Below are 19,512 nucleotides of genomic sequence, written 5' to 3' on the forward strand. Positions count from 1 at the left end.
TAAGTTTATTCAACTAAATGTGCTTGTTCCTCATTGTGATCAGGAACCCTGTGCCATCAGAATTCCCAATCACAGGGGCACAGTGGGATAGGGCCGCTGCCAGTAGCCCCTTTACCAAGAATGGAGAACTTGTGGCTCTCCAAATGATGTTAGATTACACCTTCCACTATCCCTTACCACTGGGGCTAATGCGAGTTGTGGTACAACGAGATCTGGAGGCCACAAGTTCTCCTTCCCTGCACTACACAGATAGGCTTCAAGAAAACCCAAATAAGACTTATGTGAAATGCACATGGCATCTCACATGTTCTGACAATCTTGCTCCTGGATGATTCTGTGGGTACCTGAAAGTAAAAGTGGTGTTTGTGTACACTAGGGGTCGGGGGGACATTTTTCAGCCCAAGTGTTACTTATCCTTCTAGTCAACCTTCTGCAAGTTATATGCCGGTGACCGGTGGAATCAGAAGCAAAAATGGACAGAATAATTTTAACTAGACTAGGCAGCTAGACTGGTGACTGGAAGTGGCTGCTGAAACCTGAAAGACCTACATTGGCTCCCAGTACGTTTCCGAGCACAATTCAAAGTGTTGGTGTTGATCTTTAAAGCCCTAAACAGCCTCAGCCCAGTATACCTGAAGGAGCGTCTCCACCCCCATCGTTCTGACCGGACGCTGAGGGCCTTCTGGCGGTTCCTTCACTGCGAGATGTGAGGTTACAGGGAACCAGGCAGAGGGCCTTTTTGGTGGTGGCGCCCACCCTGTGGAATGCCCTCCCACCAGATGTCAAGGAAATAAACAACTACCTAACTTTTAGAAGACATCTGAAGGCAACCCTGTTTAGGGAAGTTTTTAATGTGTGATATTTTATTCTGTTTTTAATCTGTTGGCAGCTGCCCAGAGTGGCTGGGGAAACCCAGCCAGATAGGCGGGGTATAAATAAACAACAACAACTTGGCACAGTAGTGTAGTTTTACACACATCAAACACTCTTCTCCATCTGGGCAAATGAGTCATTATGAGAGTTTAACATACCAACCAGGTAAAAACATCCAAGAAAATTAAATGAGTTACAGGTGTGGTCTGGGGCGCGGGGGGGGGGGCGGGAAGGAGGAGAGAATGACTGAAGAAGAGATGGTGGGCTGGTCAGAGTTCCAAGAGCTATCTCTTGGTATTGTACCTTCGTTGGGATTTGGCTCAGTTTTTTGAAATCACAAGATGATGAAGGTGACCTTTCTCAACAAAGCTTTGTTGATTTTTATGGAATTCAATATTTTCTGGATGCCTCTGGCAACCTTACAGAATAGAATTGTGCACACTGATATTTACTTAGCTGCTATGTGTTTAAAAAGTACAATGTATTCCTGACATCTATTGACCTTTTTTTAAAAAAGAACGCCTTATGTATTCTAATTAATCAAGGGATTGGAAGCTTCTATAATGTTTCTGATGTAAATGCAGCCATTGATAGTTTTATTTGGCAGCTGCCCTGATTGAATGCATTAGATTGGACACTTGTTGAAGCCAATGATTTGAAAGCAACATAACTTGACCGGAGTTTATCAGGTTATGATTTAGGAACACATGTGGCTCCTTTGCCAGATCATTGGTCCCTTTTGCTTAGCACTGTCTCCTCTGACAGCATCTCTTCATGGTCACAGGCAAAAAACTTTCCCATCTCACCTGCTTTCTGATCCTTTAACTGAGGATGCCAGAGATTGACCCTGGAACCATCTGCATGTGAAGCATGTGTTTTATCACTGAGCTGTAGTCCTTGTCAGCCATGGTAGAAACTGAAAAATGCTAGCCAGTTACGGAGGTGTTTTGAGAGAAAGGAATGGGGGAACAATCATACTGTTAATTGATGATTACAGCCAAACAATGGATCACCAAGGAAAAATATGGAAGTTCCCTCTAACCCAAAGTATTTCCCCCTTCCCAATGGGTGGAAAGTAGTCAATACCAGAATTGTTTAGCACAGAACTGAACATCCTGACAATTTACTTCCAGCAGAACCTTTTGGGCTTCAAAGTATATGGGAAAAGAGCAGTGCTTGCAAAATATTGGATTCCAGAGGTGGGACTGAGCAGGATGCCCTGTGGTCAGTATTGTGGGGCTTCCGTTCCTGCACCCAGCAGCACAAACAAAACAAATAATTCAAAAGAAGGCAATATATGCAAACTAATTGTGTTTGTGTATAGTTTTGCTCAGCACGGTACAAAATGATCCTTTTTTAAAAGCCCTGGTAGGTCTGATGTGGGAAAAGATCTAAGAAAATTCATTTAAGAATTCTCTTAATAGTTTTTCTTGCTTTCCTGTGACCGATCTTCTATCAGACACAGTGGCCTGGACTGAAGCTGCAAAGATGCAGTTTGACCTGTTCACTTTGCAGTTCTGTGGCTAGTTTCTCTGACGGCTTGTTTTCTCTCAGTGGCTTCCACGTCAGATACTAAATGCTGATTTCTACTTCTGATTCCCAGACTATAATGTATTCCCAGATTCCAAGTATAATGGCTAAAAGATTGAGCTGTGAAAAAGAATGTCCCTGGTTCCACCATGCAAGCCGCTACCTTCTCAGATCTAGCCCCTACCCCACCTCCATGTCTACAATATATAGATAACACTGGCATATATTATAGATTTGTTGTAAGGATTAGAGAGAGAATGGCTAGGGTTAAAAGAAAGAAACACTTCAACCGAGCATGGGAAGTATTATGAGATCTACTTAAAAAAACAAAACCTGAAATGCTGAGTTCTGTCAACTGGAGCCAGGCATAAAATAATCACTGAAGGGCAGAGCTAGAAACAAAATGGCAGAGCCAATTACCTACTTACCCACCCCAGACACTGGGGTAATTTGCATATGCAATTGACAATAGACTTCTGAGTACAGGTCAGGGATTCTAATTGCCACCTTTGTGGGGTGGGAAACTTTTTGCTGTGGTTATTGAACAACTGGGAGTCATAAGCTCTTGCTGATCTACAGCAAATTATCCAGTATTCCTCTTCCTACACTGTAGAAAACCATGTAGACTTCATTGTTTTTTTAAACAGCTAATTTTTGGGGGGCTATATTGCAAATTGCTTTTGAACCCCCCCTTCTTATTCTCAAAAGCAGTTTATTGTGTTTCACATTCTACTGCCATTTACGAACAAGTGCTCAGCCCTTAAGATCCTGGACAAAGTACATGAGGCCTCTAACACCGACTTCCCTAACCTGGCACTTTCCAGCTATTTTGGTCTACAACGCCCGTCAGCTTCAGCCAGCATAAAGTGTAGTATAAATGCTTATGTATGTTCAGACTTTCTGCCCATCCTAATCCACGCACCTCACAGAAACAGTAGTTGCTGAGTAGCTTCCTACCCTCACTGCAGAACCATTGCAAAGGAGGCAACAACCCAGTCAGTCCCTGATTTGTTTTGTCAAAATTGCAATGGGGAATGATGGTTGACTTTATGGGCGGGCGTGGTGTTCAGACAAATAGCTGTCAGTTTGCTTAATTTTTTAAAAAGTCACAGAAAATGGAGATTATTTTAGGAACATTCTATACAAGGGAAAAAGCCAAAGGACACGTCAGAGGAGTGATGTTATCTCTGTCCCTGGCATTCCTTCTACCAAGAAGTTGGCTCGGTCAAGGATTGAAATAAATAAATCTTCTGTCAGCTTTCACAAAACAGCTAAGCGGGCTGCACACTTATGAAAAACAGCTTCTTTTGGTTGATCTGTGTACTGCTCATTGCCAAATGCTTCCAAAACATAAAACTTGATGAATAAAACACTTGTCTATTTAAGGATGTTTACATCTTACAACCAGATTTTTTTAACTGCCATATTAGCACATTTACCCATAAAATAATGCAGCAGGATAATAGAATTTTTAAGTGACGCATCTGTATGCAATACTGGTGTAATAGTGGTACTGTATCTGCTTGACTTTAATAGTAAATGTGCCAATTATTTAACTTCCTTTGGTGGTGGATGGCTGGCTGGATAGTGAGGTTGTATACTGAATACTTTTTCATATAAAACTACTAAATACTGTCTTCTCAGTTTGCCTTTGCAACAACCCTGATAGGATGGTTGCTGTTGTAACTTGCCCAGAGTGCAAAACTTACGGTAGTCACTGGTATAAGACACATATAAATCTGTCTTACAACTAATCAGATTGGGCTAATGTTGCCCGCTCAGACTATCAGGATCTCTCCCAAGTTATTGGGACTTTCAGAAATCTGTTACAGTGGTCCTTTTAACTGGACATGTAGATTAAAACTGGAATCTTCAGCAAGCACAACATATGTTCTACCAGTGAGCTATGCCCTTCCCATTAAGTGTGTCACACTTTTAAACCATAAATGTCTTTTGGAATCAACTACACTATTCAGTATTGAAAGATTTATGTAAATCATAACTGGGTTATTTGGTATATGTTTGTTGTGGTAATGGAGCCTGAGTAAGATATAAGTGTCTACTATGTTGACATCAAAAATCAATTCATATATTATGAAATTTTTTTTTAACACACACAAAAATAGCCATAGATTATAATATAAAAAGATCAACCTACAGACTAAGCCATCTTAGACAATCATGTTACCCTATTATAGAAATGTGATCCTAACTATAAGTATTTAACTCCAGTTATCAACAGTTAAACTTACCTTTATCAAATGAACATTAACAGGACTATTTATCCAGTTTGTTTCTAAAACTAACCTCATTTCTTGCTAACCATCGTTGTGTTATGAACGTCTTAAACTTGAACTAATTATTGCTTCTTCCTGGAATGGTAAAAATACTCCAGTAACTACATATCCTGCCAACAGTCCCCTTTTTATGTGCTCTGGAAACAGGCACATAATTGCAGTGGGGTCATTGCAGTGCAGTACAGTTTTGCCAGGGCCCTAACACTTAACAAAATCTTGTATCATGTCCTATGCCTGTTGTCTTCCTGCTCTGAATTTTATAGTCCTGTTGCTAGAAACATGGAACAGATCAAAACAGAAGCAGTTGTTAAAATTTATATGCTAGTGCAAATGTGAACTTGGTCATTATGCAGTCTGTTTTGAAATGTCACATTAATATTAAGCCCCTGAAAATTTGGGGACAGGAGTCGAGATTCACTGACTTTTAAAATCTTGGTTCCTGCATCACCCAATGCACTTTCATTACCCAAAATTCATTTTGCATTTGCTACGTAAGCTAAGATTGATAGACCACATTTCCAGACTAGGCCTCCTGGCTCTATAAATTTGTGGTTGGGAGATGACAAAACTCGATTTTGGCAGAGTCTAGTTACGGTGGTGCTGACGATGGTGGTTTTTATCATCGTTATGAGAGGTGGTGGACTCTCCTTTCTTAGAGTTTTTTTAAGCAGAGGTTAGATGACCATCTATCATGTATGATCTAGTTGAGATTCCTGCATAGTAGGGGATTGGACTATATGACCCTCATGGTCCCTTCTAACTCTACAATTCTATGGTTCTATGATTTTATTATTATTTACCCTTCATAGCTCTGGTGCAAATACCTACGAAAATGGACAAAAATATGAATAAGCTTTGATTGGTCATCTTTTTCATAGTAAGGGTAGTTAATGATTCACTCAGTGCTCTGTTTAGAGTTGAAAAGGGGATTCTCATCCATGTTAATAAGTGAGAAACGAGGGAAGAAGTGATAGCAGTTCCGTATTTATTAACCCAAACTATGGTTACCAGATTTTTTAAAATTAATCTGGGGACCCTTTTTTTTTTGAAGCTGAGTAGCAACAGGGAGTCAGTAGTGGGGATGGTGAAGCAAAAGACCATGGGCCCAAGCACACATGCATATTGTATAAAGGTGTAAAGCCCTTCTTTTGCACCCTGTGAAACATAAATGCGCAGAGACTGGGCAACGGCGTTCCTCGTGCCCGTGACTCCGGAGCCTACCCTGATCTCCTTCCCCCTTCCCCCTTTGTTTTGACAGATCAGGGGAGGCTTGGGAGTCATGGGCGGGCGGCTGTTGCCAGGAGGTGCCAGCCTGGTAGTGCAGTTGGCTCTGGCTGGCTTCAGGAGCTGCTCGCTGTCGTGGTGCAGGAAAAATGGCGGGTGCCACGGCAGTGAGCAGCGAGCAGTTCCTGAAGCCAGCCAGAGCCAACTGCACTAAGAGACTGGCTCCAGGCTGCTGTGGCTGCCGCTGCCACGCTTCCCAGGGACGGATTTGCAAATCTGGGGATATTATGACGACGGATTTTGTTCGGGGACAGATTTGCAAATCCGGGGACTGTCCCCAAGAACCGCGGATGTCTGGCAACCCTAATCCAAACCAATGAGCATAAACATATATATGCATGCAACAGACTGAGGTGGGAGAGAAGACTTGTATACCATTTTTGAATGCTCCCCTAGGTTTAAAAAATACAGCAACAACAATTGAACTCTAGTAGGAAGAAATGCAGCATAGCAAAGAAAGGGGTTCTTCTTCAGTTTTCTCCTTGGAGGTGGTTGCTCTGACCAACAGTCTCCTCACTGGGCGACATGTGTGAATTAAGCCTACACCTCTTATGTTGTATTACTTGTCAATATAAGGTAGACATTTTCCAGAAACAAAGCAGAAATTCCCTCTTATTAGTTCTTTTCAAACCCTGCTTTTTAATAACAGTTTTCATGGTCAAATCTCTTATTAGGAGAATCAACCAGAATCAAATTTGGCTCATTGATGGAAACAAATACAATACTTTCACAGTCCGGATCAATGCTCATAATGCTCTTTTCCCCCTGTTAATTTTTGTTCCCCAGTTCCCAGTGTAAATGGCGTAGAGGAACCCAGCATTGCAAAGAGACTGCGTGGCACACCAGAGCGGATTGAACTGGAGAATTATCGTCTCTCGGTACAACGGGAAGAGGAGTTGGAAGAAGTCCCTGAGGAGACCTTGGCAGAGCACAACCTGAGCAGTGTGCTAGACAAAGGAACAGAAGAGGATGTACCCAGCAGGTTATTTTTCTTTTTTAAAAAGCCTTAATTTATTTAAAATATGACTTGGCTGCCTTTCTAAAGAATGCCTGTTCAAGGTGGCTTGAAAGAGTAGAAGTTTAAAAAAATGTCAATAATACAAAAAGGCTCAGAGTTTCCCCCTTAAAAACCAATAAGGCTTGTATCAAATGCAGTACAACGCTGAATAAGGATTCTCACATGCGCAACAGGACTTTCTCCCCTCTCCTCCACCTGCATCTGCCGTATGCCCTCTCCAAATCTACTCTGGAGGGTTGGGGGACCCCCCAGAACAAATTTATGGGGTGCAGAGGAGAGAAGGGAGGAAGTCTCATTGTGCTAGGGTTGCCGTATTTCAAAAAGTGGAAATCTGGACACAAAAGTTGTTGAGCTTTTTCTTTTCCTTTTTTGCCAAAGTTTCTGAGCAACATTTAATGAAATTTGGAAAAATCTCCACTTCCAACATGGGCTGCCATATGTCCAGATTTTCACAGACGTTTCAGCGATTTTCTGCCCAAATGCTGTTTAAGAGAGCCGAATACCGGCTGTGTCTGGGAAATTCTGGAGGTATGGCAGCCCTACGTTGTGCAAGCAGGAATTCTTGTGCTTATGGGGCACTTAGCACTACATTAGACAGAAGCCAAAACATTCTCAGCCAGCTAGTTAAAATACATTTCACAGTTCTAACAACCACAAGCCAAGCCAAAAAGCACTAAGCAGGAATAGACCAGTCAGAGAACAGATGACTTTCAAACCTTTTGAAAAGCTTGAAGTAAAACTTGCAGTAATACAAAGTGCAATGAAACAGAACAAAAAAAGGAAGAAGTTACTATTGAAATATCAACCATATCCATGCAAAATAATCAGATAAGACAAATTGCATCATAAGCCAGTTTGCAAGCCAAAGTGTGCTTGAAGGTGCCTAGTCCTGAGAGATGTGACTGGCTGGGCCTTGTTCTCTCCCCCTCCATCCACTGTGAGTGGAAAAGGAACTTGGGGAATATGATTTTTAGCTGAAGGGAAACTTTAGTTTATCATTTTTAAAGGCATTTACAGGTCATCTTTCTGGACAAAGTCCTCTCAAGGTGGAAAGGGGTTAAGCAGCTTCACCTCACTTTTCTTCCACTTGAACGCAGCTTGCACTAGGATCCTTTCTGCTTTAAAAGAAATATTTTAGAAGAAAGAACCTGAATTCCACTTTTTTTTGTAATCTGAGCATGTGTTCTGCACTTTGACAGGGAGTTGCATACTATTTTTAAGTGTCAGTAAACATAAAACTGATTTTTTTTCTTCTTCCAACAAAGCAAAGCCAACATTCCTCCTTGAGGGCCTAGCTATCTGTCAGGCAATGTACTGAAATAAAAAGCTGTTTTTAAAAAATAATTCTTAACACAAATGTTTGGAAAAACACATTCTTAGGAGTTGAGAAAATCACAACGAACATTTCTTTGTCTAGATAAAATTCCCAAAAGGATTATGCATTTCTGAAGTTTGCCCATAATTTCACTTAACAGCCTGGTTTTAAAAAGTCGTGAAAAACCTGTTCCCACGTCTTTTGTGAAATGGCTAAGCAACAAATGGAAGGTTTCACAGTTTGTGTGAATAAAGACAGAATCCCACTGCTATTCTTAATTGCAACAAAAGTAACAATATTTTTGCCAGGGAACAAACAAAAGAATAATGAGATAAATTTAGTGTATACTTTTGCTGCTACAATTCTAAGTGAAATGAGTTGGAGATATGTACCTCCTAATCTTTTCAAATATTTTTTGGAGAATTTCCTGCTGGATTTTGTCCAATAAAAATGGATAGGGGGAAAGGGTAAAACATATGACAAAGAAAAGAAGGGTGAATTCCTGTTGATTTAGCCTCCAGGAGAGGAGGAGCTTGCTTTTCTAAGAGGAATATGTAACAGGCCTATAAAGATTAAATGTTGTTTTCTTCTTCTAATGGGATAATTCCTTAGTAAGGCGTGTGCTGAAATGAAAGAGGCTGTCATTCCATTGACGCTGGTTGTGTCTGAGTGGGGGGGGGGGACTAATTACCTTCCTCTCATGACTGGCTCTTTTTGACTTCTTGGAATAAGGGACCACAGAGACCTCAAACTGGCTGCAAACTAGGAGTGGGGAATATGACCTCTTGACAATTGACACGTAGGTTGTGTTTCAGTGCTAAATTCTGATTCAATTCTGTTTTGAATGACCCCAATCTGTCATAGTCAAGAGCAGGGGTGGGGAACATGTGGCAATGGTTGTGGAAAAGTGGCCTCGTGGACTCGCTAGCAGGCCAAGATTGGTCTATGGGCTGAAAGTTGCCCACTCCTTGGATAGATGGACAAATATTCTGACCTGGTTTGAGGCAGTTTGTTTTGTTTTGTTGGCTATGGTTATTTTAAAACAATCATCTGCTTGTACACACAGGGGGGGAAACCCTGCTGAAGTATCATCTACTAACTTTCCTGATTTTCCTCTGCAGTAGTTCAGAATCTGAGATGGAAGAAGAGGAGGAGGAGGAAGAAGAAGAACAGCCACAGCAGCCCACTTCTGACCTGGGTGGTGTGCCTTGGAAAGAGGCTGTGCGGATACATGCCATGCTGAAGGGCAAGAGTGAGGAAGAGCTGGACACAGAGAAGAATCATGACAATGAAGCAGAGGAGGAAGAGGAAGAAGAAGAGGAGGAGGAGGGGGAAGAAGAGGAAGAAGTCTCTAGTGAAGGTTAGTAGATAGTTTCAATTGCTTCTCATGATATGGATTCAGATATGTATATTAATTTTATTTTTTCAAGGCTATTCAATTTATATCTTGCCATTGATCTTGAAGGAGCCCAGGCTGGCATATTGATCACAGATTGCCATCATACAGAATAGATAATCAAATATAAAGTGCATCTCCCATTTCTTTTGGAAAACTTGGAAGTCAGTGCAAAGACTAGAAACCTGCTGGAGACTCATGTTTACGGACTACTGGGAAGTCCCATGAAAAAGCTTTAGAAGAAGTATTTGGGCCCAAGGTGGTGGTCTTCATCAAGTTGGCAGTTATTAAAATTGTATTTTCTCTAACCTATCTTGCTCTCTCGCTCTCTCTGGTTTTCATCTCTGTAACACTGTTCCAGGTTTTCATTTTTCAGTCTGCAAATTTACGTCTGAGAATCAACATAGAATTGGAAGGAACCCCAAGGGTCATCCGGCCCAACCCCCAGCAATGCAGGAGTTTCAGCTAGATCATACATGACAGATTGCCATCCAACCTCTGTTTAAACACCTCCAAGGAATAACAGTCCACCACCTCTTGTGAGAGTCTATTCCACTGTCAAACAGCTCTTAACTGTCAGAAAGATCTTCCTGATGTTTAGTCAAAATCTCCTTTCTTGTAACTTGAATCCATTGGTTCAGGTCCTATCCTCCTGAGGAGAAGAAAACAAGCTTGCTCCATCCTCCATGTGACAGCCCTTTAGATATTTGAAGATGGTTATCATATCTCCTTTCAGTCTCTCTTTAGTAAGCTGAACATACCACATGTCCTCAATCATTCCTTATAAGGCTTGGTTTCCAGACCCTTGATCACCTTAGTCACCATTTTCTGCACACGTTCCAACTTGTCAATATCCTTCTTAAATTGTGGTGCCTAGAACTGGGCGCAGTATTTCAGGTGTGGTCTGACCAAAGCAGGACTAGTGACTTCCCTTGATCGGGACACTGTGCTTCTGTTGATGAAGCCTAGAATAGAAGTAGCTTTCTTCCTTTTTTGCTGCTGCATGTTGACTCCTCTGAAACTTGTGGTCTACTAAAACCCCTAGATCCTTTTCACATGTACTATTTGCAGTCCAGGTGTCACCCATCTTACATTTGTGCACCTGGATCTTCCTGCCCAGGTGTAGAACTTTACATTTGTCCCTACTGAAATTCATTTTGTTAGTTATGGCCCAGGTCTGCAATCTGTTGAGGTCATCTGGAATCCCCATTCTGCCTTCTGCAGCATTGGCTGCCCCTCACAGTTTGGTGTCATCTGCAAATTGGATGAGTATCTCCTCCATACCTACATCCAAGTCATTCATAAAGATATTGAACAACACTGGGCCCAAGACAGAACCTTGCAGCATCCCAGTTGTCACATGTTGCATTCAGGCTTAAAACAGAGTTATAATTTGAGGAGCCGGTTCAACAGGCAGGTACTCCTCCATAACAAAAGGCTTGGGGAAAGAGCCAAAGCTTAATTGTACAATGCACGTTTTGCATTCAAAAACACTCTGGGCTCAATCCCCGGCAGTTTTGGGTAGGGCTTGGTGAGACCTGACTAAAACCCTGGAGAGCTACCATCAGACAATGTAGGCTATACTGAGCTAGATGGATAAATGCTTTATAGGTAGCTTTTTATGATCCCACATGATGGCAGCTGCGTGAGATCAAAGGTCCATTGCCAGGGTTAGGGAAGTAATGAAAGATTGATTTGCCTGCAGGCCAAGGAAGTAGTTCAGTAGCAGGGTGAAGAGGCAAGTCAGGGCTGGAACTGTGATTCAGTAAATAGGTTAAGTGAAAAGTTTGGCATGTTTCTGTGGCTGTTGATGATGAAATGTTCAGAGGCTGTATTTATTTGGCTTGGATTTGTTTGCATAGGTTTAGAGTCTATCACAGCTCAGAACTAGGAGCCAGCAGCAAAGGCCTGTGAACAGCAGAAAGGTTGGACAAAGCTTTGCTTCCAGACCAGAAGGACCCCTGCTTTTAGTTATATAGGGGTCTGCACTTGGATCAGAAATTGGATTTTTTTTCTTCTTCTCAGCTCCTTTATGACTGCTTAAGACATGGATTAATTGGGGGTGGAAAACCACATGTCTGAACTAAGGTAGTTGGGAAATCAAGAGTGAGTCACAAAAAGTGTTATGTGTAGATATTCATGCTTGCATCTAATGGGAGCAGTTCTGCATTAACTGCTTAAGGGAATATCAGTTACAGATCAGAACAGGCAGGTGTCTCAGTTATTGAAAGGTTTGGGAACCATAAATCTGCATAATATTCAGTCTTCAGGGATTTCTAGGGTGTTGGCATTTTAAATTACTTTTGAGGATTGTTTGTGGAGATAGAAAGCCTTGCTGCTCAAGTCACTTTTTTGTTGTGGTGGCTGGTACCTGATCAGTTTCATCAGACATATATCTTGGGGGAGGGGGGCTCTTCCAAATGAGGAGTTCAGCTTTCAAAATGGGCCTCGTTTGCCAGAGAACTCGCACATCTCTTGCAGCACCTGTTTAAGAACAAAGTGCCTTTTCAGTAAAGGCCATTGATGGGTTAAAGACAACAGAGATCAAGGCAGCTTCAATTGTGCTATGAAACAGACCAAGGAACTTGCTGTTGGAGCTATCACTACAAAATATTTCTGTACCTGAATATTGTAAAGTTGCATCTTGGAGACAGATAATCTGGCACCTTCTGCTTCAAACAGGTTTACAAACGTGAAGTTCTCAGAATTCCTTTACCACCAGCTCACTTAAATTTGTACATCAGAAAGAAATTTAGTTGATGAATGCCTTGGAACAGAAGATCACTTCTTCTTTTTTCTAAACAGATATTGCTTTTTGGCAAGGAAATTACTTGTAACCCTATATACAGCTGTGATTAATTTATATATACCTGTCATGAAGAAGGAAAGAGTTTTTTGCAACAGGCACACACAACAAACTAAACAGGTGTTCATCATATGGGGTGGTGTTCCTACACATTGCATTTAATTCTGTACACGTAAGTGAAATCTGTGTAAGGTTTCTTATAGGTGAAGCAGTCCTGAACCTTTCTGGATTTCCCTAAAACATCGCTGTGTTCTTTCTGATTCTCTGTCCTTCTCTTTTTCTTTGTTCTGCTCTAATTTCTGTATCAATGCTATTTGTTGATGTGTGACTCCCCCTGCTGTAGAGGGAGAGTATTACCCTTGGGAGAGAGAACTTCAGCAAGGCCTCTGGCTTCAACGTCTTTCAAATGAAGAGGACACGGGTACATTTAAAGGTACCCTCACATTGTCATCACCTCCCCTAAAGGGGGGTGGCATTTTACAAAGAGCAGGCTTCACATGAAGCAACATATTTTTTAAAAGTTGTTTCACCAAATTAGTTGTAATTTCAGAATTACTGTTAACTTCCAGATAAGGAGCGAACAAAACCTGTAAATTTACAGCTCAAATTCTGTTTGTTTGCTTTCTTGCATTAAATACAACATCTGTGTGTCTGATTAAAGACTTCTGTGATCAAAGAGAGGATGCCTCTGCCCATCTTCTGTTCCTATTTCTGTTTTGATTCTCTGGGAAGAGAGGTCAAGCCTGTGAAAGGTGCTGAGATGCCTACTTTATCTCATGAACCATATTCCTTTTGTTCCTTTTTTGCAGAATACATGATACACTGAAACATAAAACTTCAGTGCTTTATATGCAGTTTCAGTTATTATTGTACAAATCAGATAAAGGACACAGGAGTAATGACTGTTAACAAGGCCAATTAGCTGCCCTCAGATAAACATCTGTATCTCTCTCACACACACACACAAATTCCCATCGGAGAAATGTTCATTTAAGGTCTCTTAACTGGCCAAGTGAAATTGGGAATGGTGAAATGCATTCAGAATAAGAAGGTACAGTTTGGGATGATAGGGTGAGGCCTGCTCTTTGGAAGCCTTGCTAGGTTTCTATAAATTTCCCTTCTACTCTCAATTCTTGCTGGTTGAAACTCACCCTTCTAACTCCTAATGCTGTGTGATGTGGTATAAACACTAACTCTACTTACCCAAGGACTTGCATCAAGGGGACTTGACAGCACGAGGTGCCATGTGGCGACCAGGATTCATCACTCACATCTGAATAGCATTTTTCCTTCCACAGTTCAGTTTTATCACTCAATTTGTGTCAAATTAGAAAGGTATTAATTAAAAATAGGACAGTCATGTTACTTTTTGAAATGCTTTTGTGTAGAAAAGAAGGGGAACACAGAAGTCACTTTTTGTATTTAAATCATTCTGTAATGTCATCTTCCTGGGTTTTCTTAGTATTAAGCAAAGAATGCTAAAAAGTACAGGTTTGTGTACTTTTTCTGTGCACATGGATATCCAGTTACTAGCAGAATGTGACTTTTTCCTATAATAATACTTAAAAGGAAAACTTAGAGATGGTGAATTCTTGATTAATAATATGCATCATTGAACCATTTTTGGCATGGAGTGGAATTTCCAAACTGCAATCCTGTCTGTGCATGTGTGGGAGAGGGCGAGTGAGTCTGGAGGGGAGCATATGCATGCATGATGCTGAATTTTACCTGTCTTCTTTTGCCAGCTGATCTCAGCAAGTAACTTCTTTCATTTTTCCCTCCCTTTCCCTGCATTTCTTTCCTATTGTGTGTGCTCCTTTTCCTTCCCTCTCTTTTTCCTCCCTTTTATCCCTTGCCACTCCATCAACATGATCCACCATTGGCCTCTTGTCTGCTAGCTGGAAACCTGAGGCTGCAGCAGATAGTAAATCCGATTGATCCACTGGAGATCTTGGCAGATGTGCATTGGACACACATCCGTCAGAAAGAGGAGGAGGAAAAACTGGGCCCTACTTCTAAGTCCTCCACCTCCAGAGGTAAACGTGTCTGCTGCGTTGACCCCTTCCATCACAAGGACATTTGTTCCCTATTGATTGTATCTCCAGGAAGGCCAACTCTCGAATGTCTTAATGTCACTTTTAGCAATGTTCATTTCAGGTTGGTCTCCATTGGTTGTTGCTTACAAAGGCCATCAAAAGGGAATCTTCCAGGCTTGCATCCCTGGTTACATTTGCGTTCTGATGCTCTCCTACTTATAAGGATCTAATTGTAGCAGGAGAAAGATCTGAATACAGGACTTGATAGACCCTTGGCATGGTTTAGCAGGAAGTCTTAGCGGAATTTTATTTAACTCTGAAAACAAATTGTTATTCTTTGTGTCCACGACTTAGAGCTGTGTGGACCCCAAATTTTGTCTAAAAGCAGGAAGTGCCAATTTTCTTAAGATAGTACAATGTTCTCCTGATTAAATTTGGCAGCTCCTTTTGTGAGAATACAGTTGGTATCTGATACGGTTTTGCTTAACATTAGGTAGGAAGGAGAAGATTTAAGTAACCCTACTAGGTGCTAAGTGCCCTACTAGGCTCCAGGTACAGAGGAGGATATGAGAGCAGGAATTGTCTTGGTTTCCTCTTTCAACCAGCTTCAATATGAGCAGAAGTGTCTTAATCTTAAAGTGGACGGAATATAACAAAGGTGATCCCACCCTTGCTGAGGCTGAGTGGAAGAGAGGCTCATGGCACTTCCTGCTGTGTCTTACTTTCCCCTGTGCTTAACAAGGATATCATAGCCAGAGATGGTCCTCTCTCTGAGAAGCTTGTTCAAGGAAGTTTTGGCACCTAGGCTTAGGAAGTGGCTTTTAACGAGCCTGAAAATATGCCATGGAATGGTGAAAAAGTATGAGAACAGGATTGCAATGATTGATGTCTGCTAGTATGCCTATGTGGGGTATAGTGGAAGGCAGTCCTTTGAGCAGGCCTGTAAGTGTTCTGGGCTTCCTAAAGCAGATAGAAGCAGTTCTATACTAGTGAGAGCTTGTGGTGACGGCTAATGCAAGACAGAAATGTGAAAGCAAGTAAGTCCCTAAATATCAGGAGCAGAGAGGTGTAGAAAGTTACATAGAAAGGCCAATCTATTTTTTAAAAACCTCAGTACTGTGGAGACCTCAGTTGGAATTTGGGATCCAGAGTAGAATAACAAGAACAGTGAATGACCTAGAAGCCAAATTATGTCTGGAGAATCTGAAAGAGTTGAGTATATTCATTGTGAAGAGGAAAGTTTTACTTTTGCATAACTACTGCGGGAGGCAGTGGAAGACAGAAGTGTCTGGTGTGCTCTGGTCCATGGGGTCACGAAGAGTCGGACACAACTAAATGACTAAACAACAACAACAACATATCTACTGCGTGACTGACTTGACTTCTTCTTGAAGAAGAATAGAGAATGCAGTGCTAAATAATTAAGTTTTAAGAAGGTTGCTCTTTCTTAAACGTTAGGCGAAATGTCCTAAGTATAAGACAAATATTGCCTATGACAGTTCTGGATTCTTCTTCCTTTCATAATTATTTTAAAAGCTGAAACTGAATGCTTTTAAGTATCTTGCCTGTAGCTAAAGAGGTGTTGCTCAATGCTCCTTATTCTATGCAGGATTTGCGGGGAAATCCATACAAAGCATTCTCTGTGGGCCTCGTTAACCAGAAAAAAGCAGGGCATGGAAACTTGAAAATTCTCTTGCATTGCCTCTGACTTCCTGTGCAAAGTAAACCTGTTGCTGTTGAGATAGTGGGCCCTTTCCTATGCTCAGAGCTCCCAGGAAATGCCTGCCTTTGCCACTGTCTGGAGCTGATGTTTGTTATGACATTCCAGTTCTGTGTTGCTAAGGTACTTCCCATAAAGTAATTGCTTTGCACAATAACTGTGCAGCTTGTTACTTTCCTCTTGCAGTGGGTTCCAGACTTCTCTCTAGGTAATTCTTCAGCTGCAGGGATTCATCATGTGCCTAGTATTCAGAGAGCAGTATGTTGCTGCTACAAAGTTGTCAAGATCTGCAGTCCGTTTAGGTTCAGTTTTGGTTATATTCTCCAAATGATTTGCAGTGTCTCGTCTTCCCTCTAATATAGAACTAACTTTTAATGGAGTAGGTCATGTGGACACTCTTTGCAAGAGAAAGGTTATCTTTTCACTTTCTACACATTTCAGATGTCAGGAAATGCCTAACCTTCAACTTCTGGCTGCATAATTTTCCCAGCCAGAATTCTCCTATTTTTTGGAAGCATCACATAGGTGCTGTTAGTCTTCAGCCATGCCTTTCATCATCCAACTGCATATTCGATCTGTCTGTCTCAGGAAGTCTCAAACTTTTTTTATAGCAAACCTCTTTAGGTCAAGGGAATTGTTATTTCCTGGTTCTAAAGTTACAGGGCCAAAACTGAGAAGGCCCAGTCCCAAACACCGAGATCTTATTTCTCAAAGTAAAATAAAATTAAAAATTGAACTTGGATTGCCAGTAAATATCAGGACCTAGGAAATTTTATAACAGAAGTAGATGTTTGTTTTTGCTTTATTCCACATGAGTGTGTTACATAAGCTTTCACTGGTGACCTAGAATCTGAATCTGTGTGCCCTTCTTGGAATCTTCTGAGTTTTCTTTCCTCTTATCCTAGTCACCATCTTGATTTTTATAAAGTGTAAGCTGCTTTTACTGTCCACAGATTAATTTAGTAGAAAAGTACTCTTCCTTGTCACATAAATAACAAATACAAAAGAATGGTGAAAAGAGACTAGGGCTTGCTGAAGGAGTACCATACAGAAGATGGTAAATTAGACATAAAGTCACTCCTTTGTATTGTCTACAGTTCTACAGGAAAAGCTTTGTCAGGTGTGAGAAGTAAGAACCTGATGACTTTGAAGGGCTATTAGGAAATAGGAAACAGCACTCTGGATAATGTAGGCATCAAATGAGTCTGTAACAGATGTGCTTGGCAGAAGACACAGAGAATTGAAGAGCCTTTGGTATAAGGACACTGTTCTAAACCCAACAGTTAGGCATACATAAACCCAATGAAATCCTTGAGTTTAAGTATGCCAAACTCTGTGCTGGACTTAGGCCATTGACTACCTGACTGCACCTGGCACCCTCTAGATGTGTTCAGCTACAAGTCCCACAAACACTGGCCGTTTGCCACTGTGATGGAGCTGGTGGAAGTTGTGGTCCAAAATATTTGAAGGCACCAGTTTGGGAAAAGCTGATACAGCACTTCACACACTTTAATGCATTAAATGCGTGGGAATTGAAGAATCAGTTCAACCATCCAAGGGGAGGCGGGGACATAATACAGATAGGGAAAGGGATACATTTTGCAGGACTGTTGTGATCTGAATGAAAAGAAATGGCCAGCAGTAGTCTTAAGTGAGGCTTGATTGATCCAGAGCTCAGACAAGGATTCATCTGCTATCAGAAACGAACATCTTTGCACCACCTCTCCTTGCAGGTGGGTAGCAAAAACCACTGCAGCAATTACTCATGCTTCAAGGATTCATGCTTCATCTTTCTCCCCCCACCCCCTGCCTTTCGGAGCAGGGGGTGGGACGACTTTTGAGTCTGGTCTTCTCTGTGTTTGGTGTCTCCTTGGTCTGTCTGCTCTTCTTGAAGTTTCCCTCCCTTGATGTTTCCGTTTCAGATGTTTTCACTTTCAAAGTATTTGTTTGGTTGCTTTGAAATTTATTATTATTTTATTTTATTTTAATTCAGCATCGGACCTTCCCTCCATACGCCACGAGGCAGTGCAGGCGTGGCTGGAAGCAGTCCCAGGAGGTAGTTTTGCTGATGTTCTGTTTTACAGCTCACAAGTAACCCTGCCCGCCACTGCTGGTGCTACCACCTGCCCGGAATTTTAGTGTTCCAGCTGCTGGCCCTTTTTTAACCATGGAGCTATCTATGCCTTTGGTGCTACTGCATGCTGGGTTGGGGAGGAAGGAGAAGGGAGGAGGCTGCATGTCTCACTGAGATGGTTAATTCTTGCATGAACTAGGCTTCCACGTTAACCTCTCCCAAGGCAGGCCAAACAAAAAAGAGGTCCATGTGTATTATGAAGGAACTGCAGCTGTTTTTGAGGAGGAAACAGATTTTTCATTTGTGCAGTAGGAAATTAGGACCAATTTAAATCTAACGTTTCTTGTATTTGGCACTTCAAAGAAGCTATGCAGATGCCTCTATGTTTTGAAGGTTGTTTTATGCAAATAATAAGGCCATTTATATAGAACTATATAGCATTATACAGCAAAGGTTTCAAGTTACTTCACATTTTTCTATCATTAATCTTTTTCTCATTAATCCTGTAAAATAGGTTAAGATTATTCCCGCATTGTAGATGTCAGCTCATTTTAAGAGATGATACCTAGCCTTATAGCTTCCTCTGAATTCATAGCAGAGGTGACATTTGGATTAGAGACATTTTCTTCACAGCCACTATGCTACAATAGCCCATGTGCATATGGCAGACATGAGCAGTGTGTAGTCCCAGGCACCTGGCTGGAAAATATCACAGCGACTTGGAAGCATCATGTTTACAGTGGCCCCTAGTTGTGAATTTCTAAGTTCTTCTATTCCTGAGAGAGACCTGGGCACCCCCTGAATTTGGCATCATTTCAAAGAGGAGAAAACGCTTTAACAAACCGAAGCTTGTTGTAACCCTAAAATCTGAGAGAAAGGTGGAATATGTTAGCTGTTCTTGCCAGACCATCTTCTGGATCAGTGTTAGCCAACATGGCACTCTCCAGATGTTGTGGCCATTTAGCAATCTGTCTGGGACTGAAGGAAGCTGCAGTCTAAAATATCTGGAAAATGCCCTACTCCCTCCCTGCACTTATTATTCAGAATAACCCCCGTCGCTGAGGGCATTTTAGGAAAGAAGAACCAGGTTTTTACAAGCTAGAAACTTAATTTTGCGTAATAGAAAAGTGATTACCTGAGATTTGGCACCTGAGTTTTGCATG

At 41.5% G+C, this 19,512-nt stretch overlaps 1 protein-coding gene across 14 annotated transcripts in view; it reads left to right on the plus strand.

The window, feature by feature from the left end:
- Positions 1 to 19,512, plus strand: part of MICAL3 (microtubule associated monooxygenase, calponin and LIM domain containing 3) — a 194,652-nt gene that overhangs the window by 134,461 nt on the left and 40,679 nt on the right. For 10 of the 14 annotated variants that reach the window (XM_081022591.1, XM_081022584.1, XM_081022593.1 and 7 more), the window contains 5 exons: positions 6,771 to 6,966; positions 9,439 to 9,677; positions 12,863 to 12,952; positions 14,418 to 14,555; positions 18,269 to 18,331. In XM_081022591.1, the coding sequence (XP_080878717.1) occupies positions 6,771 to 6,966; positions 9,439 to 9,677; positions 12,863 to 12,952; positions 14,418 to 14,555; positions 18,269 to 18,331 (726 nt within the window). The remainder of the gene's footprint in view (positions 1 to 6,770; positions 6,967 to 9,438; positions 9,678 to 12,862; positions 12,953 to 14,417; positions 14,556 to 18,268; positions 18,332 to 19,512) is intronic. The other 4 variants (XM_081022596.1, XM_081022585.1, XM_081022586.1 and 1 more) reach the window with 3 other exon arrangements.

Source organism: Podarcis pityusensis (assembly GCF_964106645.2).
Source record: "Podarcis pityusensis genome assembly, chromosome: 10".
In the NCBI taxonomy this organism is placed as follows: domain Eukaryota; kingdom Metazoa; phylum Chordata; class Lepidosauria; order Squamata; family Lacertidae; genus Podarcis; species Podarcis pityusensis.